At 40.6% G+C, this 27,134-nt stretch overlaps 1 protein-coding gene across 1 annotated transcript in view; it reads right to left on the bottom strand.

The window, feature by feature from the left end:
• SCFD2 (sec1 family domain containing 2) overlaps positions 1 to 27,134 on the bottom strand; it is a 198,587-nt gene that overhangs the window by 95,584 nt on the left and 75,869 nt on the right. Inside the window, exon 5 of the mRNA XM_005433630.3 lies at positions 15,669 to 15,918. Coding sequence (XP_005433687.3) covers positions 15,669 to 15,918 — 250 coding nt within the window. The remainder of the gene's footprint in view (positions 1 to 15,668; positions 15,919 to 27,134) is intronic.

Raw genomic sequence — 27,134 nt, forward strand, 5'->3', positions numbered from 1 at the left:
ATTGGGCCACCCAAATAAAAGCTGGGAGTCGGCAGTCTGGCAGAAAGGTCTTCCTCAGAATAAGTTAAATGCAGCATATATCTTTTAAACCTAAAAAATTAGTAGGAATAGCATGAAAATCTAGATTAAGTAGACACATGGCAAACTCTAGGTCCAATTTCGCTTTTTCTAGCATCTTCTCATAACAGCTCTGAAACCATTTTATGTAGCAGACATTGGGATGAAATTCACCGTAGTGCAACAAGCCGTCTTTCAGTTCAACCCATATGAAATCTTTACAACACAAACGGTACTTATGTGATGGAGTGTATGGTCTGTGAAACCAATTTGTTGTTACAGTTCAATATGGGACAAGATAGCTTAGCAGGTGCAGGTACCTTTCTCTCCAAAGGTCTGCCCCTGAAAAACAGGCAAGCTAATAATAGAGAGACTTGCAAGTTTCAAACAAGATTAGGCTTACCACTAAAGAAACAATTATTAATTTGAATTGAACATTGCCAAAACATTCAAAGACCACAAAGAAACCAAAATCACCACCCCAGCATAAGTCCTGCAGTGGCTGGGGAAAAAAAAATAATATTATTTTTATATAACAAAACCCCAAAGAAATGGAACAGGTGTGCCCAGAGGGGTGGTAGATGCCCCATCCTGGAAACATTCAAGGTCAGGTTGGACAGGGCTCTGAGGAACGTGATCTAGTTGAAAATGTCCCTGCCCATTGCAGGAGGGTTGTACTAAATGACCTTTAAAGGTCCCTTCTAACTCAAAGCATTCTACAATTCTGTGTCAGTAATGACAATCCATAAAGAAAACCCAACACTTAGAAAGAAAAAAAAACACCAAAGAAACCAAGGGAAAAAAAATGAACAGAAAAAGCATGGAAATAATTGTTTCATTACTATGAATAGAAGAAAATACATTTATTTCTCTGAGATTAACTCTGTGTCAAGTCTGGAGCCTTGAAAGACTGCCAGCTGTCCGGGCATACATATTTTACCACTGAAGTATGCTTTTGTTTCAGAACAGTTGAGAACCCCAAAATGATGTAATCCCCAGCGGAAGACTGACAAGTTTTGAGATATTCCAAAACACAGATTACACACAAAATAGCAAGTAATCAGTGTAACTATATTGTATATTATCCTGCAATAATCCAACAACACAAACCTAATGCACCAGATAACAGCATTGCTTTGAGCAAACCAGGAGTAGAATGTCACAAAGATTTTTACAAAGAAGAAATCATTCAAGAAGGACAATTATCTACATGAGTGGAGGGAAGAAAGATGGAGGGGAACATATGCCTTTCATAATTAGGGGCCCGATTATACTGTAGCCGAAAGGGATTTTTTACATTTTAAATTTGATTACATTTCAGAATGAAGCACACTAATTGGTATTTCTGCAGTCTGTTTGAAGAGAACTTCACCTACTTAGAGAGGGGGGAAAAAATAACAGAAACCAGTGACCTTCATACCATCTATGCGTAATACCTAGTACTTTTGCCTGAAGTATTCATGGTCCCTTTTCGATTGCTGAAGCTATCTCTGGGAATAAGTGCTCTATGACTCATCCCATTTTATCTCCTTGAAACCAGAAGACAGATACTAGTGAATATACTAGAATCAGATAGATATTCAATCCAACAATCACAGCTGCTACAAGGAAAAACAAACCAAACCACTCTGTCTACCACTACAAGACTGGAAGAAATTATTTGCACAGGCAACACACAAGACAGCACCTCAGACCCAGGGCCATCGAGGGAGTTAGTTATGGCAGGGATATGGGCATTGTAAAGTTAAGAAACCCCCACTTACTGCAAAATAAAAGGCATGATGCACTCCCAGTTCCTATCTGCCAGAAATACTGCGCTGTTAGAGAAGCAGATGGTAAATGGGCATGGAAGATGGAAGCAAAAATAACAAAGAGAGTAATTTCTTGTCTCATAAAACCAGCCGTAAATGAGCATATATTATCACTTACACATATTTTTGTCTCTCAAAATATATGCCAGGTAAACATGTTATTTTCTGCACAGAGAAACGGTGTCCAAGACAACAGCTAAGAAGGAACGACCATGAATGTAACTTAGGGGCCATGAACTCAAAGTAAAATATCCAGACATTTAGACAAGGATAGCACCGGTGAAAGGAGATGGACTTTCAATATAAGTCTGAAGAAAGAAGGGGGTTGCAGAATATGAAGCAAATAGAAAGGCACACATGAATAATTATGAACAGAAATAAAGCAATATCCAACCTTTGCAACCTGACCTTTACTGATGAAAGTCCCCAGGAGCAGCTTGGGCACTGTCCGTCACCATCCTGCTGTGGCTCCTTGCAGACTATCACAAGCCAGGCAGGTATGCCTGCTCCGTAGGTACATAACCAACTTGGTAAAGGATGGTTCCCACACCTCACCCTTGGGAATGGAGGGACAGGTACTTTCTAAGGCTGGTTCAAGGCACCCAACTAAACAAGATGATTCATGCCCTTGAAAAACTTCTTTCTGTTGGCCATAAAAAGACCAACAGACAGACTGACAGGCCAAGTTCTTATTTTACACCTGGATTAAAGTACAGTGGTGGGAACAAACCCAGCATACTCCACTTCCATCCCTGATTGGTAAAAGTGTTTTAGGGGAGCAATGTAAAACCAGAGGGGGTTTAGGGAACTATCCAAAAATAAGTGTAATACCTTTGTTGAATTTTATTTTTTCCTCCTAAGAAATTAATCTGGTAACCAGTTCTGGCTACAGTAGCTTGTTCTGAGGAACACAGGAGATCTACGAGTGGGAAAACAACACGACATTTTCACCTGGGGTACAACAACTGGTCACTTAAGTCTTCCCACCATAAATGCTTGACCTGAAATTAGGAATAACAAAGGGTAGGAAGATACCTCACATACATGAATGCAGCTGAGACGTGAGACAGCCTACAGGTGGGAGCCTAAGAAGACTAAAGGCAGCCTTCAGAAGGAAGTGGACAAAAAATGGAAGAATAGCAAGGAGCTAAGGGTGGACTGGATCCATGTGGGTGATGGGAGAGGCAGAGGGAAGAACTGGGGACAGATGTAAAAACAGATGGACAGGGAGGAATACAAGATGGATGGTGAGGGAAAGAAAGAGCTGTGGCATGAACACACAGAAGAAGCTAAAGGAATATAGGCAGAAAATCTCAAATTGGATCAATTATTCATAAATCTAAGTACTCTGTTGCTGTCGAATACCTGCAAAGCCTAGGTGGTATGTTTACCCACTTGCAAACATTTGGTCCACTTGGGAGACAACCTGCTACTGCACTGATCACTTCACTAGGGCAAGCACCGGACAGCTATGATGTGCGGCCAAATTATTTGAACTTGCCAGTAAAGTAAGTATCATTCTCTACAGTCAAAATGTTGTTTCAGCTTTTAAATGTTTTGTTCGCTTACCTCAGAAATTATGTTGAAAGCATTAAAGGAGCAACAGTGAGTTTGTGAAGTCAAGCACTCAAAAGCTAACTAAAAATGCCAGAACTACAGTTCCTTAGCATGAACAACATTAAGGTATGGATCCCATCGATTAGCCCCTACTATTTCTTCTGCCATTTCTTCCTTGGTGCACAGGATTTGCAGGAATGTGAGCAGAGTATGCAGAAGATGGCAGAAAGGGACAGAAGAGGAAAAGGTGATGAAGAAACTGAAGAATTAGATTCTCTTCCCCTGACTTTCAATTCTCATCTGCTGACAGGCAAGGCCACTGGAGGCAAGGTTCTTTGAAAATTTTTATTTTATGAGGTTTTTCTCTTTTGCAGCCTCCGTCCCAATAAACCTTCTTTAAGCTAAGACAAGGGTGCCTCTGCCATGTCTATATATTCTCCAATTGCTCAACATTTTTCAAGAAGAAAGGTAGAATTTCCACTGAGATTGTGGCATACCTCTGGGGAGCCTCCTGGGTACAGACACACTGATATTCATTAACAGCCTGGGTAAGAAGTTGTCATCTAGGTAGCGCTGCTTGGTGAATAGGCAGCAGAACTTCTCCGTGGCTATAAGCATTCCCCAAAGACTGTTTTGTAACTCAAATTCTACCTATCTCTCCCTCTGTTTTTTTAACTCTTGAGGGCTTCATCAATGCACGTGGTATTGTAAAACAAATACATACACACAGTACCAGAAACAAAAGCAGAAACAAAAACAGAAGGAGATTTGAACAAACCAGCTTTGAATAAAACATTCACACATTATATCCACACATTCCCCACATTAACACAAATCCATGCAAGTCAAATACATATTTGTATTGGTTTTCATTAAATAAATGTGTCTAATTGGCTATGACTGGCTGTTGCCATCTCTCATCAGGCAACTATTTCAACAATAATGTTTATTTTAATGAAAAAGTGGGAAATTAAAAGAGAATTAGACATCTGGTTCTAAACTAGCCTCAGCAATGCATAAGGGTTTTTAAAATTGTGTAGGGCACAAACATCACTCTGGTATTTACACAAAACTCTCAATTAACAGATCTCCCTCAATCCAGTTTTACAAACACTACTTTCCTTGCCTGACAAAAGAATATCCAAGAAAGGAAGGGAGAAACAAAAAATCCTTAGGCAATGATCTGTGAACTTTCCTGTCTTGACAGACTACAGTCCCAGTGTCTGCAAAAGAGAGCAGGAGGGTCAGAGCAAAATGTAACTTGACCTGAACTTTAACCACCAGAGATGACATTTATTCAACTATAAAATTTAAAACTAAACAAGAACAAATAGGGAGAAAGGGGCTATGAGAGCACCTTCTCCATGTCTGACTTAAAATTCAAGACCGTGAGAGATCTGCCTCTTGGGTTTACAATAAGGGCTTGAGCACACGTGAAGAGATTTGTGAGAAAGTACTCATTTAAATAAGGTAGAGCTTTTGAACTTCTGTAGTATGTGATGATATTTAGACTTTACTGAAAAGACCATGTTAGTAGCACTAACAACAGTTCTAAGAATGTATTAAAACTGTTATATTTAAACAAAGGTTGTATTAGAAAGGTTGACAGATCAATGAAAATCCTGCCTATCCCCTTACATCTGAATTGATCCACAGAAAACATTACAACAGATCCATCCTTTAGACTTGATCTCAGGACTGCTGCAAGCAGGAGGAGCACTGTATGTTTTCACACCAATTTATACAGAATCTGACTCTTAAAATATATGTGAAAGCAAATTATCTTGACTAAAATGAACAACTGAACAGAAGACCTCCAAAGCCAAAACCCACGAGTCTCCAAAGTTTGGGATGAAGAGGAGAAAATTAGAGCATTCCGAATAGTGAATTGCATGGCAAATGATATATGTTTAAGCCATAAATCCCTGAGCTATTTATTAAATGCTATAAATTCTTTTCAATGTGATTTTTATATTCCCGGTTCTGCTGTTGAGATGTTAAGATGATCAACACAGCAAAGGTTTTGCAAGATAAAGATGGGTTTTGATCAATTATTCAAGAGATTTCTTTGGTTTAACATTGCGATAATGTGGAGCATTACGACTCCATTTTCCATCTGGGCTTGACTGCTTCTTGAAATACTGGATTTCAACATATTGCATCATCATCAAAATACATGGATATTGCTAGCCTGACATAGGTTGATTGCCCAAAATTCAAAGGATGGAATCCACTCCTGATAACATTTCACGGTACGCACAAGACAACTACCACCACCACTGAGCTGAAGAAAACAACTAGAAATAACTAAAGCTTGTAAGTTATTCCTCCTTGCCTTGGCAGAGGCAATGCTGTCTGTCCCTGTGCCATCAGATCCAGTGCACAGCGTGGTATTTAAAGCAGATACCAAGTTGACAAGAATTACAATACAATACTTAGAAACACTTACAGGAAGGCATTCAAACGTAACCAAGCAAAATTTTGCAATCTACAGCAAACACCTTAACATTTGTGTCCGTATGCAAAAGAAAAGCAAAACTCCAAAAATCTCATTAGTTTTCTGTCATATGGATGGTGGCTACTAACAAGTATTTTTTTTCTTTCTTTTTCTTTGAACTTTTTTTTTTCTTTAATTTTACAGTTACTTAATACTTTACCATATTGGGTTTGCCAGGCTGGGTGTGCTCTGCAAAACAGCAAGAATTTACTCATTATTTTAGAATATGCCAAAACTTGAAGGTTTTGCAAGGAAGTGACTCATATGGAAAGAAGAAAAAAAGGATTTAACCATGCCACACACAAATAAGAGTACCTTTTTAAAAGCTGCCTAAATCTAAAGCAGCTTCCTTTTTCATTTTATGCTTAAAGAGATACTTGACGTTAGAAGCATCTTCTAAATGCTATTGAATTTGTACGTTGAAAAAGAATACAAATCATTAATGAAAATTGCCATATCAGCTTCCTGTTGCAGTTGGCTGTCCTGCTAAGTTGGCAGTGAGACAGCAGCCTGCAGAGCTGCAGGCATATGTCTCATGTTAAAAAATTAAAAAAAAGGAAAAAAAAAAAAAAAAAGACTTCATGTTATAAACAGTTCAATGAAAATTACTATCCAGTTTGGAGCCAACTGAGACCAGGTGCTGAAGACAAAATAAACACACAACATATGAAAGTTTTTTAAAAAGTTAAAAAATCCCCAACACCACTGGGCTTCCACTGGGATTGTCTTTTACCGTACAGTTTAATGTACATCAAGAAACTCAATATCCCTGCATGTGCACAAAGCAGCCTGATCTTCTCACCTTTAGGACCATAGCTTTTTAACACTGATTTTTAAGTTATGCCAGACCCACAAAAATATGCATATGCAAATTTAGATACAAGTTAATCCAGAACACTACTGCAATTTCTCTCCCAAACAATTCACTAGAAAATCCTCCATGCTCCCCAGCTCAGAATTAGCACAGGAATCCACCCAGGCAGCAAAAAGACTGAAGTCAGTGACCGCTGATTTGGCTTGCTTGTTTCCCACTTGCCATCCACAGATTTTGAAAAGAAATGGGAAAAAGCCTTTAGAAAGGTCACAGCAAAAAGGTACTGAGGTCTTGGAGAGATCAAGAGTCCTAAGGAGAGCTGACAAAGATTAGGACATGTACTCTGTGCTTGCAGAGCCAGTGGCTAAAGCAGAGCAGCTCAGTGCTTTGGTGCATACCAAATTTCTCCCTGTTTTTGCAGAAAGATCATAACAATTCCCGTGAATCTTTCTGTAAACCAGATGAGAATTGTGATCTTTTTTCCCAAATAGCTCTGCTACCATGAAGCAAAGTTGCCGCAGTGGCAGCATCTCAGGGTTAATTAAGCTGCAGGAGCTCCGTATGCAGTCCCTCTTGCACAGCCAGACAGCGGCTTTGCTCATGTCTCCCTAGTGCTCCTGACAGGGTGAACGTCAGATCCACCATCCTCTGGGACTGCTGGATCACAAATACTTTCCACTGGATTGTGTCCAAAATGCATCAAGAAAATGATGCAGATACCAGGTGGTCATCTTACACACACCCTCTGCCAGTCAGAGAGAGGGATATTTTAGGTGTCTATAAAATCAGCTGGGGCAACAGGAAAAAAAGGCTCCTGAACATCCAAATCTCATTTCAGAACTGGGGAGAAAATGGTCTGGGTTTCCTCTGGCTGCAGTAATAATGTCTGCCGTGGCAGGATGAAGCTATTTAGCTCTGTCAACAGAGACTACATTTTGTCGTCCAATGCAAAAGGGAAAACTCATTCCAACTGCGCCTTATCTGCAATCCAGCCTGGGAGGGCTCTCTGGGGCAAGGACCATCTCCTCATCACTGGGGAAGACACAGGGAGCATGGGAGAAAGAAACATTGCCATAATCTGAGAAGACTTTCTTTTTATCATTTGATTGGAGGAGCCACCTTATAAGAAAGTTTTTCTTCCTTGTAATGCATCTGTGACGATGGCAGCAGCCCTGAAGTTTGCACAGCCATGCCACGCCAACATTTACAGCTCCTCTGTGTATCGCAGCAGAGTTAGCTCCACACACAGCATACCCAGTGGCATTTCTGGTGTCTGCGTTCATTACAGAGCAGCAAGCTATGACTTGCAGGCTACAGGACAGAGCAGATTCCCCACACAACACAGCCTATAATCACGCACATACAGCAGCCTAACCTTGTGGAAAGATGTCTTCCCAATTCAAACTGGAGCGCAGAGCTGTCCCACAAATGTTAGGCAAGAAAACAACCCTCTAGCATCAGAGACTAGAAGCAGCTAATCAGTATTTCAGAGAGAAGCCTGTCTGGACATTCAAAATGTTTAGCTATTTGATGTGTTGAGGTACCCCCCCGTCCTCTGTAACATGCTCTGTGAATGTTAAAAACGTTCGGTTACTGCGCTGGTTTTGACTGGGGTAGAGTAACTTTCCTTCATAGCAGCTGGTAAAGGGCTACATTTTGGATTTGTGCTGTTAACAGTGCCAATAACACAGGGATGTTTTCGCTGCTGCAGAGCGGTGCTGACACAGAGCTGAGGCCTCTCTGCCTCTCACCCTCTGGGGGGGACACAAGGAGCTGGGAGGGGGCACAGCCAGGACAGCTGACCCCAGCTGACCAAAGGGATATTCCAAACCATATGGCATCATGCTCAGCATGTAAAGCTGGGGAAGAAGTTGGGGGGGAAACATTTGGGGTGATGGCGTTTGTCTTTCCAAGTAACCATCAGTGTGATGGAGCCCTGCCTTCCTGGAGACACCTGCCTGCTGATGGGAGGTGACGAATAGATTCCTTGTTTTGCTTTGCTTGCATGCATGGCTTTAGCTTTACCTATTAAACTGTCTTTATTTCAACCCACGAGTTTTCTCACTTTTACCCTTCCAGTTCTCTCCCCCACCCCACTGCAGAGTGAGTGAGCGAGTGGCTGCGTGGGACTTAGTTGCCAGCTGGAGTTCAACCACGACACTTATAAGCCTTCACTTTGGTGGGGAGCTGATCCCTATTTACTAAGCCTACTGGCAGTCAGACTCCCAAGCACACCTAGAATCAAGGAGCAACTCTTAAACCCGAGCCCTGTACCCAGCCGTGCAGGACCTGCCCAGCAGGACCCAGCCCTGCTAACACATGGCTCACCTTTCCCGTGCAAATGATGTAAATACAGAGCTCCTGAAGCACTAACAGGCAAAATGGAAGCTCTTGAGAAGGCCTGAAGACAGCACAGCTTGTTAAGACTTCTTTAAATACTCAAAATAAAGAACTTTGAATTTATTTAATTATATAATCCTTGAAAACTCAGAAGGTAGAATATTTAATTTTGGTTTTTCTATTATTTCCCTAAATGATAGCAAAAAACCCAATTTGGTTGCAGCTTTTAAATTTATTTTGGATATATATAGCCAGTTACAGTTCTCAGCATAGAAACACCAGATTAACCCATCTCTAATCTGCCTACATGTTGTCATTAATAATCTGTTTCAATTTTAACATGTGAAAAAAGTCTTTGTAGTAAGGATTAAACTCTCAATAAACAGCAAAATAAAATTTAGAAAATGCAAATGTTTCCTTCAAGTCCTGACTTTTTTTCCCATCAACTCTGTTGTGAAACTCACTGATTACTTGGAAATGAGCTATTATACAAGGAAGGGATAGGACTAGCCTTTCACTGAATTAGAGGCAACTTTATAAACTTTGTAGACAATACTTTTAATAAAAGCATGGAAAATCTAAAATCCTCGGAATTTACTATTGGATATTCCCGTTTTAAACAATGGTAGTTTCACAATGTTTTCCTGAACTGCATGAATGGGGTGGGGGGAAAGAAATTGTTAACAGACACCTGAGCTACACATCCGCGGTGAAGCCGGGGAAGCCCTTTCCTACACAAGGCAGGTGGTACATGCAATCCAGTCTAAGGGGGCTACATTATAACCTCAGCCAAGGACCTAATTTCATACCTGCCTACGGCTCTGGAAATCGTCCCAAACCAGCAGTGAAGCCAAGACCACAGCCAAATAAAAGTGAGAGTGTGCCTGTCCTCTGAGGGAACTGGCTGTCCCTGTCTAGGAATGTAAATGCTTACTGCAAAACTGGGATTGATTTTAGTATTCATGATACTTAGGTCATGCTAGCAGTAAGGTAATGATATCGTCATTAGTGTGTAATTTCATTAACATCTCCCCCAACAATTGTGTACTGAGGACAATCAGAAGCAGCAGCAGCCAAGACACCGTATGTCAAACCCAACACAGCAATGCCTACACTTCAACACACAGAATGTAGAAAAAGCAAGGAGGTCCAGAAATCCATTCCATGATTAAAACTTCCATTTTTTGGACGCTGATAAACAGCAGTTTCTACCTCACCTATGCTTGAGATGGTGCAACTCATACCTACAGCCCTACCAGGTTACCAGGTGGGCAGCGTAGCTGGCTGCTGGGGCTGGCCTGCTGGCCTCCTGAGCACACCACGAACAGCAGATCTGCTCTACAAAGCTCCCACAGAGACTTACAGATGAAAAAGAATGGTGCAGCTGAAAAAATAGGGGTTTAATTGCTTTGCGGCTCTATTAGCATTACTTTTGCATACGTTTGCAGTTGTACACAGCTCTACGTAGACATTTACAAAACTAGATGAACTAGATAAGATGACAAAATAAATACAGTATTTTGCAGCTTTTTTTTTTTTCCAGCTGCTGCCAAAAAGACCCCCACATACAAATGTCCCTAAACCCAGCATTCCATTGAAAAGCATCATTTTCCATTATGTTTTGGTCTATTCTGTTTCCCCTCCAATTTGTAACATTCTGCTGGAAACAGTGATGAAGAACATATGTTTGCAGTAAATTACACCCAGGAGAAATCTCGGAACTGTTACATTCAGTTTTATTACCCAAGACACTAAGATAGTCTACCACAACACGTATTATTTAACAGTTCCATCAAACACAACACCACTAATATACTTCTATACCATTATGCATGCAAAAAATTGTATCCTATTTCTTAAATCTCATTGGGTGATTAACGTGTTGCATTTTCATTTTAATTAACAGTTCCAGGATATTTTTAGTGCTTTAATGAAACAAGGTGTTATATAAATACAGAATGTTATTGTACAAATATTTTGGAAAACATATGTTCAGGCAACAATAAGATTGAGAAGCCTAACATTCAAGAGCCAGGAAATTGTGAGTGCTTACGCTTCTTTCACAATATAAGCTTACGCAAGTGCTGCATCTTAACATGTTCTGCAGAGGGCTGTAATTATCTAGGCTACATCAGGGAAACCTCGTGTGGCCAACTGGATGGATAGACTAACATCTCCAATTATCACTTTCTTTTCCACTACTGCAAATGCTGATCCATTTTCACTAGGTAACACCAAAACCCAAATAAAGCATAAATATCCCCTTGTGCACTGATGAGCTGAATCTTTTGGGGGAGGTTTGCACTAGTACAGTGAAATAGCCACATCACCGGAGATTTCCTATAGGCACAGGCTCAGGCATAAGTAAGTTTACATTTAACAAGTATAATAGGAATAAAAGATACCTTATACAAACCCAGCTATTACTTCAACTGATGACCTCAAACGCCAAGTTCTAAAATTTTACAAGGGTTTTGCCTTTTGTGACTCCATGGGAACACACACAAAAAACCAACAAAAAATGTGTATCTGTCAAGACTGCACACTTTGCATGCTTTGCAGAGATGAGAAAAGCAAAAGGCTTTGGTAGCAGTTCAGAGCCACAGCTGAGATACAGCTTTTAATTTCAACTTAGATCAACCAAACAACCTTAGTACAGTGCTGGGTCCAAACTAAAACCAAAACATCAGGCACCAAGTGTACCAGGAAGCAGAGCACAATGTCCTCTCTGTTCAAAGAATAGGACCTGAAAATCTAATCTAATGCTTTTCTTTTTCAAGTTCCAAAATGAGTAACGCAAAGCTGGGCACACCAGTCCACCTCATCAGCTGCAAACTGAGACCCAGAGAAAGTTAATTGCTGAATATCGTATAGAGTCTCATTTACTTTATTGGTACTTATTTGTCATGTGTAAGAATAACCGAAGCTGTATTGTTCTAGTTCTCTGTGGTGTTCAGTCCATACACTGAATCATAGAATCATTTAAAGATCATGAGGTCCAACTGTTTACCCAGGACTGCCAAGTCCATCACTAAACCATGTCCCTACGTACCACATCTACGTGTTTTTTAAACAGTTCCAGGGATGGTGATTCCTCACCTCCTTGGGCAGCCTGTTCCAATGCTTCAGCATCCTTCCTGTGAAAATTTTTTTCCTAATATCCAATCTAAACCTCCTCTGGCACAATCTGAGGTCGTTTCCTCTTATCCTGTCATTATCTGGGAGAAGAGACCTACCCCCACCTGCCTACAGCCTCCTTTCAGGTAGTTGCAGAGAGCAATACGATCCCCCCTGAGTCTCCTCCTCTCCAGACTGAACAACCCCAGTTCTTCGAGCCTCTCTTCGTAAGACTTGTGCTCATAGGAAATACACTACATAATCATGAAATTGAAGACTGTGCCACATAGAAGTCAAATGATTCCATGGGAAACTTAGTTACTGGCATTTCTCAACTTTTAAGTGCTTGGCTTCACAGCCTATGTATTACTACTTCTGTATGCCTTTTTAAAGGCAACAGTGAATTTTGCTGTCTGCTACTATAACCAAAGCTGTCCGACCATGCATCGCCAGGGTTTGAAACTTCAACCTGCAGCTCTGCAGGTTAAGCTACTTATTAAGAGCAGATTTACTGCAGAATGGATATTGAATATTCAGGAACTCTAGCCCCACATGGGAACCTGTAGGTGAGGAGTGAGACAGCAGGCAGTGTCTTGAACCCAGTAACTGGTTTAGTTTTCTTACTGACACAGCCAATTTGACATCCTTCCTATCACTTACCTTGATGGAAAGCTGAAAATGAAAGACCAAGAACATTTTGCTTTGTTCTGGTCATGAATGAGAGATTTCAAGAATTACTGAGATTTATTTTACCCTAATTAACTTTTGTGGCCATTTAAGAGCAAAAAAAAGTTTTCTCTTGTTTCTGACATCGTAAAATGAGGGCAGAACGCTGTAGGTCTGAACTATGATCTGTCCAGGCCCATGGCTGTTGCTATGTTGCAGAGCTGAGCTGACCTTGTGAAAATAGCCCGACCTGTACCTGCTATATATGTCTGTATAGCTCGTACCATGTTCTGCTGGAAGCACATGTCTCAGCATTATACCCACTATTGTACCAAAAGGGGAAACTGGCACTGGCATCTATTCCACAGCTGTCAGCCCTGCTACAAAGAACATCCTCCTGCTGTCCCTTTGAAGGAAAGCTTGTGGGTGCTCCTATGGTTCTGACTTGCTTTGCCTCTCAAGCAGCAAGCAAGGTACCCGAGGTTCAGAGGGAAGTGGGATGTAGAACACAGGCCTAGCAAAACACAGGTCAAGGAAGAGTAGGTCTAAGGCTGCTTATGTTTTCCCAGTGTTCCCAATTCAAGTGTACTGCAAATACAGAAAACTACGAATTCAGCAGATTCCACTAATGCTGAGAAAGCAATCTGGTGGATGAATAAATGCCTGAAAACTACCTAAGGGGCATTCCTAGAAATTCCACTTTATACTTTCCTCCCAAGACAATCCTTATTTCTGGTCATGACAACAAGTTTTAATACTTTTTTTTCCCCACTTTTATGAGTAAGTCAAAAGAACTGTCATTCTAAATAAGATGTAAAAATGAAGAATGCTGATAAACCAGGTATGCAATCAAGGGGAGATGCTATCACACACTTGTGCAGAAAGCACAAACATGGTTGTGCTAAACACAGATACAGAAATAGAAGGATGCAAGGACTCCGGCTTTGTGTTATACAAGTAACTTCATCACGTAATAATGATGTGCTTGCTGTAAAACTGCTTGTACTGGGTCTGGCTGGGATGCAGTTAACTTTCTTTACAGCAGCTTGTATCGTGCTGTGTTTTGGATTTGTGGCTAAACCCACGTAGATAACACATGAATGCTTTGGCTGTTGCTGAACAGTGCTTGCACAGTGTCAAGGCCTTCTCTTTTTCATAGTCAGATACCGCACATAACAGAGTGAATACTTATGCCTAAGGAGATGAATGCTGTACTTCATACACCCACCATGATTCTAATAGTCCATCTACTATGTAAAAAGACGAAAGTAATTTAATTTCATAAACTAAAGAATCTTTGTACTGAAATACTCATTCACCTGTTCATCTGCCCAGAAGTTGAGAGCCAACACCCAGATATTCACTTTTACTCAGGAAACATGCATGCTGGAAATAAAGCATAAAAGTATTTCATAAAAACTATGGAATTACTGACAGGTTATGGAACATAAGACAAGCACAATGTCTATTTTGATCTCAATCCGTGCTTGCAACTACATAAACTGAGAGCACAGAGCAACAAGAGAAGCATCTATGTACACAGGAATGCAGCTTCTCTTTGGTAGTCAGCTGAAGTTTTAGAGACTTCAAATCTTACCATACTTACATTAGGCACAACGAAGAGAAACTGATAAAACTGTGATTCAAAACACTGTCAATCATAGGAGAAAAGGCAAAATATGAAAATGGCGGTTTAGAAATGGCTGCCTCGCATCCAGTAGAAGGCATCACTGAGGTTGCGAGGGAAGCACCATACAGTGGACAAGACGTGCAATATATATTGAAAAATAGAAGAGCAAAGGCCTGCAAGCCTGGAACACCATGGGCACCATGGCCAGGAGTATTAAAATAACAGCACAGTGCAAATATGACTGAACATGCCCATCCCTAAACAGTAGCAGTCTTTTAACCACTACAGTATTTTACACTCAAAACAACAGCAGACCAGTCAGATCACACCTGTATTTTGAAGTAGAAGAGTCCAGAGGTAATAGTTCCAGAATAACCAACAGCAGCATTATTTGACTTCCCTTGAGACTCCCCACTTAGGCCCATTTTTGGCAAAGGCTTTCAACTGTAAGGTCCTCACAACATCTTGATTTATGTTCATATGCTCTCTACCTCAAAGATGACCTGGATAACAACCTGCTCACTACTAGTAAATACTGAGAAAACTGACAGCAGGAAGTGAGATCCCTTCTGCCATTCAGGTATGTCACCCTTGAGCCACAGTTCATTCATTGTAACAAATGTTTTTAACAATTAATTTTTTCTAAAATGTGACAGCAGCACCAAGAGGTTAGGGTTTTCCTACTCCATGAGTGCTCATCTATAAAAAAGGCTTAGCATGCTATTTTTAAAGGCTAATGTTCATGTTTCAGCAAAAAGCTCAATGTTGGTTTTAGACACATTTCTCCTTTTATGCCAGACAGGCCAGCTTCTCGTATTCACAAAGCAACTGTGGTTCACTGAACATGTTTCCAGAATTAATTTTGACTTTGCAGGGTCAACTTTACACTGATCAATGAAAGAAATTGTGGAAAAGATTACCTTATGAAAACACACAAACTTAGCCAACCTTTAACAAGAAGAACAACTTGTAGAGCTTTCATTAGACTCAGCATTCTTCAAGGACAGCCTGTCAGCATTTGGCATATATGAACAAGGGAGATGGAACAAATCTACAGGAAATCCTTGTGCTTACTCACGTATCCTCAACACCGCAGACAAGTCAAGCCACTTTTACATGTTTCTCCCAGTTGCCGCATTCCCAGCCACCCAATTTCTCACCACACAAACAGAATCTTACCCATTATTTTCTGCAACAAAAGGGATGGCTCTGGCTCATCACAAATGGCCTTGACCAGCACCTTTTTCACCTCTTCTTCAGCTGCATCCAGCTCTTTTCCACTTTTGATTTCTCCAACCACAGAATACATGTATAGCAGCAAGACAAGGAAGTCCTCGCAGGTATAATCATCTTTTGTCCTCTCACTGTAAGACTTGATCATTGGCAGTAACTGCTTCAAAACACTGGGCATTTCTGACTCACCAATAGTCTGAAAAACAGAAGGAAGATCGCATTAGATTGCTCCTGTGGTGTTTACCAGTTAGCATCAGACATATTCCTGCTGGCATCCGTGTTTACCAGTTAGCATCAGACATGTTCCTGCTGGTATCCGCAAGTTATTATTTCTCATAACATTATTTTTCCTATTTCTCACAGTGTTCACTTAATGAAACATTGCTCAATATTTGCATTCTCATTTGTCAGCACGTGGTCCTGTGACTTATTTGCTGTTCAGACAGCAAATTTATTAATTGTCTACAAGTTTTTTTCCCAGGGATTCATGATAGCAGCATCTTAGCACTTGAAAAGCCTGATGATTAGATCTTCTCCATGTACTAGTATGATGAGAGGATGGGAGCATCAGTCCCTGCGGTATGGGTGGAAATGGTACAAAGCACAAGGTCAAATGCTTCCTTTAAATTCTGGGCCTCCACCTTAGGCCTGGTTTTGTACTTGAGCAGGGAGTTCAAAGACCAGCTCCCATTGACTTTAGTTGCTATTGCAAGCTCTCAGCACAGCTGCAAACCCAAGCCTATGCTTTCAGGTCAGAAACCCAGAAAATTAGACTCAGAGGGAGCCACGTGCTTCACAAGTGGTTTAAGTGACCAGCGTGGCTTCCTAGAAGACCTCTATGACAGCAGCAAGGACAGGGCAGCCATCACCAGCCTGGCATGTGCCCTGACCCTCCTCTGCCTGCTTCACAGCACACTCACCAGCTTCTCAAGCTGTGTACGCGGGGGTCTCTGCTAGGCAGGTCAGCCTCATTCCCACAGCACCTCCATGCTGGATGTGGAATTGGGAAGGACATGACCATGAGGCTGAAAGATGATCATAATGTGTGCATGTGGAGAGGAAGGCTTGCAGAGAAAAGGAAGGGGAAAACAGAGAGTATGCTGGGTTGTCCTAGGTCCTCAGCAGTTGAAACTGCACTTGCTTTTTCTCATCTCTGTGGGAGAGGTGTCTACACAGCTTTACTGTGGTTGTAAGAAGGAGACTTCAGACATGAAAACCCTGAAGTACCACACTGACAATCCACATCATGTAACATCAGGGTTGGGGTTTAGATCGGCCATGTGGATCTGTGCCACTTAGGACAGCAGAGTGACTAATCAGGACAGCAAACTGCCACCCTCGCTGTGCACACCCAACGGCATATGAAATCTCCACACACTAATTTTCTGCAGTGGGTTAGTTTGCAGCTCAGCAGTGGGATCAGGTGAGAAGCGGGGCCAGTGCAAGGCAAGCAGGAGGAGCACGCTCTCCTGCACAGGGAGGGAGGTCTAGGAGAAGAACAGCCTTCCTTTCTTGGTGGAAGTGTTTGCTTGGGTCCATCCAAGAGGTGTCCTGCAACACCAGTACACTGCCCATTGCCCTGACATCACGAAACAGCTCCCTATGAAAACCTGTGCATTGATTCATAGTGTACAGCCACACATTGAATCTCTTATAATCCAAAATGCCAAGTCTGCAAACATTTATTCTTGGCTGTTACTACAGTAACTTCAAGCAGACTAGTTATGGTAAATGGGCACCACAGTCAATAATATACCCTTTAAATAGATTCACAATAAGTAAATAAAATAAAAAACAAGCAAACAAGAAAAAGACATGAGTTTATACAACAAAAAAAACATACAATTATGTTTATCACTGCTTTTAACTGCATTAATTTAGTTCTGAGATCTTCTGCCAACTGAGTAGCTTTTTTCCAAAACCTGAGCAGGGATTTCAGAGTCTAACTTCGGGAACACAGAAACTGAAAGTTTTACCTCCTGGAGTACTCCATACAACACTTCAGTAAATCCTGGTTGTATTTTGGTTTAGCTGTTCTTTGACAATCTCAGAAACACTAACAAGCATCTCATTTACTGTAATTTTACCTACACCGATCCATTATAGATTTCAATCATAAAGAAAGCACATATTACTCAAGCTCTGAAGAAACTTTTTTCCACTCTATGCTATAGGAAGCAACACTTTTGTGGACTTTGGGCCTCACCCTGCTCCTGACGTTTTGCCAGGGACCCATCTTTCAAGGGACTTTAATGTGGTCAGATGTTATGTTTCTACTCAAATACATACCTTAGAGAAGAATTTTCTGACTACCCACATGCTAAACCTAAAAGTAAGTGCAACTGTGGACTTGAAGCACTAAATTATAAAGCTACAGTGGTCAAAAGCATGTGGGATCCAAAAAGGAACATTTAGAAATCTGGGAGGAGTTGGCATCCCGTGTGTGTTTGGGCAGGGACCGTTAAATCCCACGTACAGCAAGTCCAGGCACTGCTCTGCCTGGGAAGCAAATCTGTGGTGTTTGGCACCGGTCTGGCATATGCTGGCAGCTGGGCCACCCTCAAGGCAAGGCTGTTGGTTCCCAAATTTCAAGTCACCCCTGCCTCAGTTCAGTATTACCTGCTCTCTTCTTGGAAACTGACACAAACAAATTCTCATCTGAATGCCAGTACAATAAATATCAGATCATCCAGACCCCAAAATGGAAAAAGAGAAAACTTCAAGGAATTCAGAGGTATGCAGCTACTGGGAGGAAGCCACCCACAACAAACAAAAGCCTAATCCTAAAGATCTAAGAACTGAAGATTAACCTGCATGTGGAGTTATTCTGGAACAGATCACAGACTTCAATCTATATTAATCTGAACTCACCTTTAAGGAGAGGCAAGCCATATGCCACGTATTATTGAACATGATCTACCATCTATTGGCACATCATCTACTCCCCCCTCCCAACACACAAACTCTCTACTGCACCCCATCTCTAAATATCTCATAGCATGCTCCTACAACAAAAAAGATGAGTTCTTGAAAAAGCTCTATTTTGCAAGCACAAATTATCCAAATGTATTGAGGGTGCACATGGTCATACAAAACACTAGGATCAACAGCTCCGGGTTGAGTATAGTAGCTCATGAAAGTACGTGTGTACAGCATTTCTGGCAAATTTTCAAATATACATGATAAAAAAAAAGGGGGTCTAAACTTTCAGGATGATTTACTGTAGGGCAGGCTAAAGCTTAACAACTTAAAGTAAAAATTGCCACCTCTTATCTTCAAAGTAAAAATGAAAGAAAGAAAAAGAGCTATAATAAACCGTTAACTTCAGAACACATGTAGGGTCTTTCTGGGCTATGAACTTCTCTGGAATGTTTTCCCCTTATCTCTTGGGAAATGGCACTGCAGAGGACTTCAAATGGAACTGCCAAGTTTCAGAGGCTATTTTGTCCAAACAGGCCAGTTGGACTGGAGTGTGCATGAAAAAAAAAGGGACCCACAGCCTCAGTGCAGAGCACGGCTCTGCAGGGAGCTGGGAAATTTGCCTCAAACAAAATCCACTGGCAGACTGTCATTATCAGGCCACCTCCAATGATTTAGGGGCTCCCTGCACTGCCTAACAATCAATCAATTACCCTGATTGAACAATCCTAAAACACAAGTTTTAAAAATGGAACTACCCATGACCCAAATTTCCTGCTGGTTATGTTGGCCTCAGGTTAGCCCCATTTGTCTATTGTCAAGGGAGCCAATAAAAATAATAAAACCAGGTCAATTCAGAGCTTTCCAAAGGCTGTATAAAAACATTAACACTGCTTAATGCAGAGCCAGCTAAGGCCCAAGCTCTAACACCTTCTGCTCGGTTGCATTGTTTGGACATTTTAATGCTATAATCATATATTCTTCAGATCCAGGGACAGTTTGTGATAGATTTCTGTTGTTTTCCATCTCTTTCCTCCACCCTCCTTAGTTATTTATTTTTATAACTTAAGCTGTGTAATAATTTACTGTCCCTAAGGGTAAATGAACTGACGTCAATTTGCTGATTTTTGCAAAAGGCCAGAGTTTTGGCAGATGGCAGCAGAGTGAAGAAAACACAAAACATTTTTTTTTTTTCAGTTTTTAAACACTGAACATGATATTGTGCTTCAAAAGTGACATTTAAAATGTGATTTAAAGGATCTACAGGAATTACGAGGAAGTGTAACGAACCCAAGAAAAAAAATGTTTTGTGTTTCTGTGAGAAGCATTATTTTCAGTATTAAATAAATCTGTAAGAATCTAAAGCCATATGTATCGTTAGACATCTTTTACACAATAGAAAACAGAGTGTACTGGTAAGGAAAAGAAGAGGAGGGTCAGAGTTTACTTGAATTAACACGTGTCTCTGACAAAATTGAGAAGAGAACTGAGCACTCTAATCCCTATGCTTCCAGCCCACTGTCCTCAACACATCATTAAAAATATTAAAGCAAAAATCAACTTCAAGCAAGTGGAATTTATTTTCTTTTAAAATCCAGGAGGAAAGAGGAGACAGTCATAAGAGACTACTTCATTATGTAAATATTCTAGCAGCTTTCCATTTAGGAAGCAAAGTATATTTAATTCCTTCAGAGGTCACATGAGTTAACAGAACTTTTTGGAATGGGAACCACACAGCTTTACAACATTGAGAAATTTTATCGGTGTAAAACAAAACTAAAAAACAACCCTGAAATCCAGCTACAGGTAAAACCAGCAGAAGGATCAGTGGAAACTCACAAGCCCTTGGGTCATTTGGTGCCCCAAGCTCCTGGACCACCCTATTTAATACAAGATCCTTTTATTGATAACTTAGGTGGGAAGAGAGGATTCACAAATTATGGAATAAGCAGCTTTCCAGTACTGCTCTATTTGATTTGCCTTGGTTTACCTGGGTCTGACATTCTGTGGTTCGTGACTTTGCCATGCAGCATATTAGCTTCCCCACTATCCAGACAAAGGCAGACTATTTTAGCTTCTAAAAACGACAAAGGCACCAAGGGAGGACCTCATGGGTAGGCAAAGCCAGCTCAGATCCTTTGACGGCAACAGATCTCTGCAGCACTAGTCATCTTAGCAAAAACAAGAGGCACTGCCAAGCTAAGGAGGAGTCTTAGCTGCCTGCAGTGCTCAGCTGCCCATAAAACAAATGTTGCAGTTCTGTTTCTTGCTGTTTTACACTGTTTGGCCACTTGAGATTTGGGGTTGATTGCATGTAATTTCCATACGGGTGAGAATATGTCTGTACGCCCTACTCCCAGCAAAGCAATCATTTCATGTGTTTAGCTTTCATTAAGTTGCCTATGGTGACTAGTGATTTGACCCAATAAATCAGTAAGTATGATCTTACCACGCAAGTTACGTTTTTCCATGTGAAGCTTTACCATCTGATCATTACAATTCTTGACTTGAACAGGTTTTGATAAAACCTTTTGATAAAACTCTTTGTCTCCTCTTCACATAGTTGTAGGGTATGATTGAAGAATAACCAACCCAAAACACAACACAAAAAATGAAGGTACTCAAAGTACTACAGCCTCACAATTAGGAAACCCCCCAATCTGTCAGCATCAAAATATATTGTATCAAATTGTTCAGGCAGGCTATTCAATAAAAGGATGAAATTATTTTGATAAGTGAAGTCCACCATCTGTACACTTCCTTTTGCAGGAAGTGAGTTTGGATGCCAGACAAGTTTTAGCCTCAAACTTATGTTTCCAGCTGGGGAGGGCTGACAGAGCCTTGCTTTGCAGGGGGAAGGAGCAAACTTTAGCCTTAGGGGAAAGCAGACGAAGTATCCAGTGAACTCACAGCAGCTTGAGAGTGGAGGTGTGAGCTGCTGGCAGTAAATGGCTGATTCCAGTAAAAAAAAAGTGTAAGTCATTAAAGAAAAAGAGAAAGATCACATTGCCTTTTGTTGGGGACCAAAACAGGTTTATGACTTACCCCTGTCAATACCAAGAGACTTGCATCTGTCTCTTTTTAATGGCAGCATCTGTCTATTCACTTGATAGATGATCCAGAAATCCACCAAGAATACGTGTATAAAGAAAACAGCAGAGAACTAAACTGTTAGTGAGAGACACAGGAAACAGTAAAAGCATCTAGGACCTATCTCCCCTGTCATTACTCAATGACTCTCCTGTCCTTAATGAAATATCCCTACAGAGCCAATTCTATCTCCAGTCCCCTTTTCTGTGTTTAATCACCCACTCTGAGAGTTGCCCCAGGAAATATATTCTCAAAATTGCAGAGACAATTTCCAGCCAGCCCTTGTAGACAGTCTTAAAATTCTACTGTAAACAAATAAAAAGCAAATAAAAGAAAATGAGCAAGCTTTTTAAAAGCTCTTTTTGACCTGGCTCATGCTGTCAAAGACAGATTCATATTCATCCCACATGCATGCTCTCCCAACTGGCCTCCTTTCTTGTCTTCTGCCCACCACAGAAGCCTCCTCTCTCTGCGCCTGCTGAAGGGTGTCTGTGACTGTGCATTTAAACAAATCATTTTAACCAGACTGGTTCTCTGCTCGGGTTTACTGCTTGGCCACAGAAACACTTACACTAGCCATGAAGTCCAAAGATTGAAGTTCTTATGCAACAGTGGTGGCTTGAAGCCTACATGAGCTAGGGTTTAAGGTTGCCAAGAGATATAAAAGAAAATTATATAAATAATCACCTGCTCTTTGGACAACTTCTTCAACACTGTCATATAGCCAGATTCTTAATTGGTGCCTATTAGTCAACACTACAGACATCAACGGTCTTTTGCCAATTTATACCTGCTGAATTATCTGTCCAGGATGTTAGCACTTACTGCAAAACACAGTGACGAGTCAAAGGCAAGAAAAATTAACTTACAACATAAAGCTTTTAAAAAGCACAACATTTGTAAGCTCTTCTGGTCAGAGATTTTTTTTTTAATGTGTCTCTTGCATAATTCCAAAAACACACCATTGACACCTAACAGCTAATATGTGATAACAACAAAAATATTTAAAACAAGCTGTTCAAGCCCTATCATTTCTAAAAGCAAAACAAAAGCAAAGCCCAAGAGTTCTTTCAGCCAGTAACTCCCTAGCCCATGATCATGACCTAAGCAATTGGATTCCACCTATAACCCACAGCCAAAGTAGTATATTCCAGTATTATTCTTAACCTAACTTCCTTAGGACATAAAAAGAAATTATATTTTGAACAGCATAATTAAGATTTCCTCTTATCACCCTTCTCCTGCCTTTCCTGAGCACCAGAGTTGTTTGAGAACAATTTCCCATTTTCAATCATCTTGCAGCTTTCTTCAGTTATTTTTGTTTCATGTGTTACAAGAGGCAGATTCAGTTACTATGTCAGAAATGCAAGACTTACACATTTTCAGAAAATTTAAATGCCATCACAAAAGCTTCACTGATATCTAATCTTCCACAGTACAGAAATCACCTCATCCCAGTGAGTTATGCTGTCTGGTGATGTCATTACATCATACAGTCCAGTTTTTCGCTGTATTTGGAATCCATCTAAGTGTACAGCTGTGTTAAGATATTTTAATGGGTTCATGGGGGCTCAGCAGCAACAGTGTACTGAAAAAAGGATATTTAATAAGTCTGGATTTTATTAGACAAAGCTCTGCAAGGATAAGGACAATTTTATTTAAATCATCGCATGTCTGACATAAGAGACTCATCAGCAAGTTAAAAAGGGAGTACTTCCAACCTACTCAGTCAAAAGCTTTTAGCTGTGATGGCTTCTACAGACGTGGTCAGTAAAAACATGAATCAGCATGGCAAAAATGGTGTCAGAAAAATGAAAAAGGAGTACTGGCACGGTCAAGATAAAACGTGTATCAGAGAAAGATCTTGGTGTTATGCGTGTCAGGATTTTTTGTGTATGGAGTATTTTTGAGGTTGTTTATTTGTTTTAGTAAGCCTTGGAATACTGGGAAAAGTGCCAGAAGATGGCAGGGGTTCCAAACTGAGAAAAGGACATGGGGATAACATAATATCCTAGGAGGTTAAAACTCACATTGGCTTTGAGAAGAACAATGGGAAAGAGTCCAGTCACTACAAAGCAAAGGATAAGAATCCACAGGGACAGAAAACAAATGAAAGGGGTATAAATCAAGAAAAATATAGTACAACCAAATCAGTTATTCAATAGTGCAGACCACATCTGCAGAAGGAGGAGATTCTATCCTGGGAGATAGTTACTGAAAAGATTTGAGAGATGTTCTGGACAAAGAAAAGGACACGAATCCCTGCTTAGACCACTTAGATCACTTCAGCTCTCATGTTGGAAAAACAGACAACCCAGAGGAGATAAAAGGTCTAAAAGACAATCACAAGTGGACTAGAGAAGGCAGGTAGGGACTGATTGCTCACTCTCTGTCCCAGCACAAGAACTAAGGAGCAAGAAACAAAGCTGGTAAAAGCCAGTTTAAAAAGCAAATTAAACAGAGGTAGTTCTTCATGCAATTTGCTCAGATGTGGAACTCCTTGCCAAAGGTGGTTGTGCTGCTAAATTCTTACTTGTGATCATAAAGATGATGGGAAAACTCAGAGGGGAAAAAAATTCTGTCAAGTATTAGTAAATACACAGAAACCATATCTGTCCCCAAACTCAAAATGGTTGGAGCTTGGAGAGTATCATATAAACCTGTTCTCTTCTCTTAATCTTATGTAAGCAGCTGCTTTTGAGTATTGTTAGAAAAAAGCAAACCAGGGCAGCTGCATTTTTGAGCCAATCCAGAATGGACATATTTACCTCAAAGCCACAGAAAAAGGACTGGTATAACTACAAAATACAGTATCCAGGGGAAAGAAGTAGGGGAGCACGTTTATTGCAGTATGTGGCACTGTCAGGATTAATTCCAATATATTGTGCCCAGTTCCAGTGTCCATTTCTAAGCAGCTGTGGAAAACCAGAGATAACATCAGAGAGAGTTACAAAACAACTAAAAGAGTAAATTTCTTGAGTGAGAGACATTTGGCTTATCAAAGGGAAGAATAACAGTTCATGTGTGTCTCTTCAGACAGAAGAAAATTTCAGAGTACAAGACAGCTCTTGAATCTAGTCAAGGCAGGCACAGGAGGAACAATGGAAGTTGAAACTAAGATTTTTCCAATTCTCATGTTAGTAAAGATGTTCTCAGTGCTGTGCATATTCCAGAAAAAATTTAGAGGGTGAAAGGACAAAAAACAAGCAGAAGACACAAACTCAGTGGTCTCACACAATAAAACAGTATGCATAAAATGCATCTGGTGAATACAACCATAAACTTTTTGGCACAGTGTTTAATTGCAGTGAAAAGAATTGTGAACTGCTAGGGGAAAATACTTTTAGAAATACCAGAAAGGATTAAGGTAATACACACTGAAATACTGGACATGCTGTAAGGGCTGGCACACAGCAGGAAGTTATAAAAGGAGACTGACAGCCAAAACAACTCCATCTTGTGACTTTTCCTCCACATTCTTGCCTTTTGAGGTACCTCTTCTCTCTCAGCCCTTTGTTCTATGCATCATCCTTCACTCCTACACCAGCCTAATGTCAGATGCTCCAGAAACTCCTTGGGGCTGCAGGGAAACCTCCAGACTTTCAGTGATGTGTCAGTCCATGGTGGACACTGGTACCAGAAATTTAAAAATTAAATAGCCTGGGACAGAGGTAAAATGGGAAAACAACTCCTAATGGGTGAAAAACAAAAGGGGTTTGGAGCCCACATGACTGGGTTCATTTGAAAGAAATCTGTTTTCTTATTGCTGTTTGCTTTTTGTGTTTAAGTGTGTTACCTCACCATCAGATATTTTTAAACAAAACCAGTCAACTTCTGCCCCTAGGAGTTTGATATTAATAGACAATCAGGACATCTATCATGCATTGCCACAAGCACCGCTGACACTTCGCACTAAAGCATCATACCAATCATGATTCCAACTAAGTTAGGACCAAACATATACCTGATAGCTTTTAGCAATGCTTAGTGATTATACTGTTACGTAAAGCATGCTGAATAAGGGTATTATTTTGACCAGAACATACCCCTGTTTGATACTGTTTGACAGTATCCCTGCAACCCAACTTTTTGTTGACAATTTCAATGGAAACGGATGCAGATCTGAGCCAAGCAGCATTCTCCCTCCCTAGCCCTTCTCTTTTGTTCTTCTTCTTCAACAAAAGGCCCCAAAAACATAGGGAAAATCTACCACTAAGACAAACATACCTGCCAAAACTGTCGGAATTTACCAAAATACTAGTAATACTTGCATGAGATGGTCATATGAGACTAGATGCTGGATCACGTTACTGCATTTTACAGATATGAATTTAAACAGTAGCTACCTTGGAAATGTTTTGCTTCATCTTTTAAGTATTTTATACCTTGGTATGCAGATAGACAAGGACACAATACATGACATAAACCACAAAGCAAAAATATATGGACATGGGAGGTTTGCACAGGAGAAGATCCCACTGCTCTGCCCACAGTCCCAGCTGGAACCACAGGAAGGAGACAGAACGGCAACACAGAGACATGCGAAGGCAGATTATCAGTCCACTGCAGAGCACCACGGCTGTTAATCAGTACAGTAAATGTTATCACAATAGAGTACTGACATTTCTAGCCCTTGTACAAGGCTCACCATGCTTTAAACAGGATTCAGGCTTTCATGGTGATTAAAGGCAGATGTCACACGCATGAGTAAGTTTGTAACTTATGAGCTCCTCATCCATTTTTGTGTGTAGAAGGAATCTTTCATTGACAAGACATTCGCACTGAGGGATGCTTGCTGTGGCATGATTTGCACAAGGAAGAACATTTTCCTTCCCTTTTTCAGGTTGGGAAGAATAAAACAAGCTTAATTATACAACTATATCTCATTTCATCCTATGAAATTACCAGGTTAAAAGCTTAATTTTCCTGTCCAGTTTTCCACTGCTATTAAAAATTAATCAGGTTACCATCTTTCAGAGACCAGTGGATGGCAGAAACAACCGTGATACTTCAAAGTAAATGATGTACTTTTTTCCCCTCTATAAACAGGCAAGAACTGCAGCCACAATGACTACTCATCATATACCGAATATAAAACATCAAGTGAATCACAGGCATAGGCAAAATGACAATTATTTTTCCACTGAGATAGTGCTATGGTAAAAAACTTCTGAAATCCCATTCTTTTAATCTTCTCACCCCATCCTGAAAATGTTTTCCTGCTTTAGAAGCTAACAGTTCTCTCTTCAGTTTAACTCAGTTCTCTCTTCAGTTTAACTCAACTGCCTATGAGCTGCTCCTTCAGCTTCTTAACTGAGCAGTAATCCTCAGTGCTGGTATCGACATGTGGTGGTGAACAGGCTGCGCGCCCTGGGTCGGGCACGCCTGTGCATGGTTATACAA

Source organism: Falco cherrug, chromosome 1 (assembly GCF_023634085.1).
Source record: "Falco cherrug isolate bFalChe1 chromosome 1, bFalChe1.pri, whole genome shotgun sequence".
NCBI classification, from domain to species: domain Eukaryota; kingdom Metazoa; phylum Chordata; class Aves; order Falconiformes; family Falconidae; genus Falco; species Falco cherrug.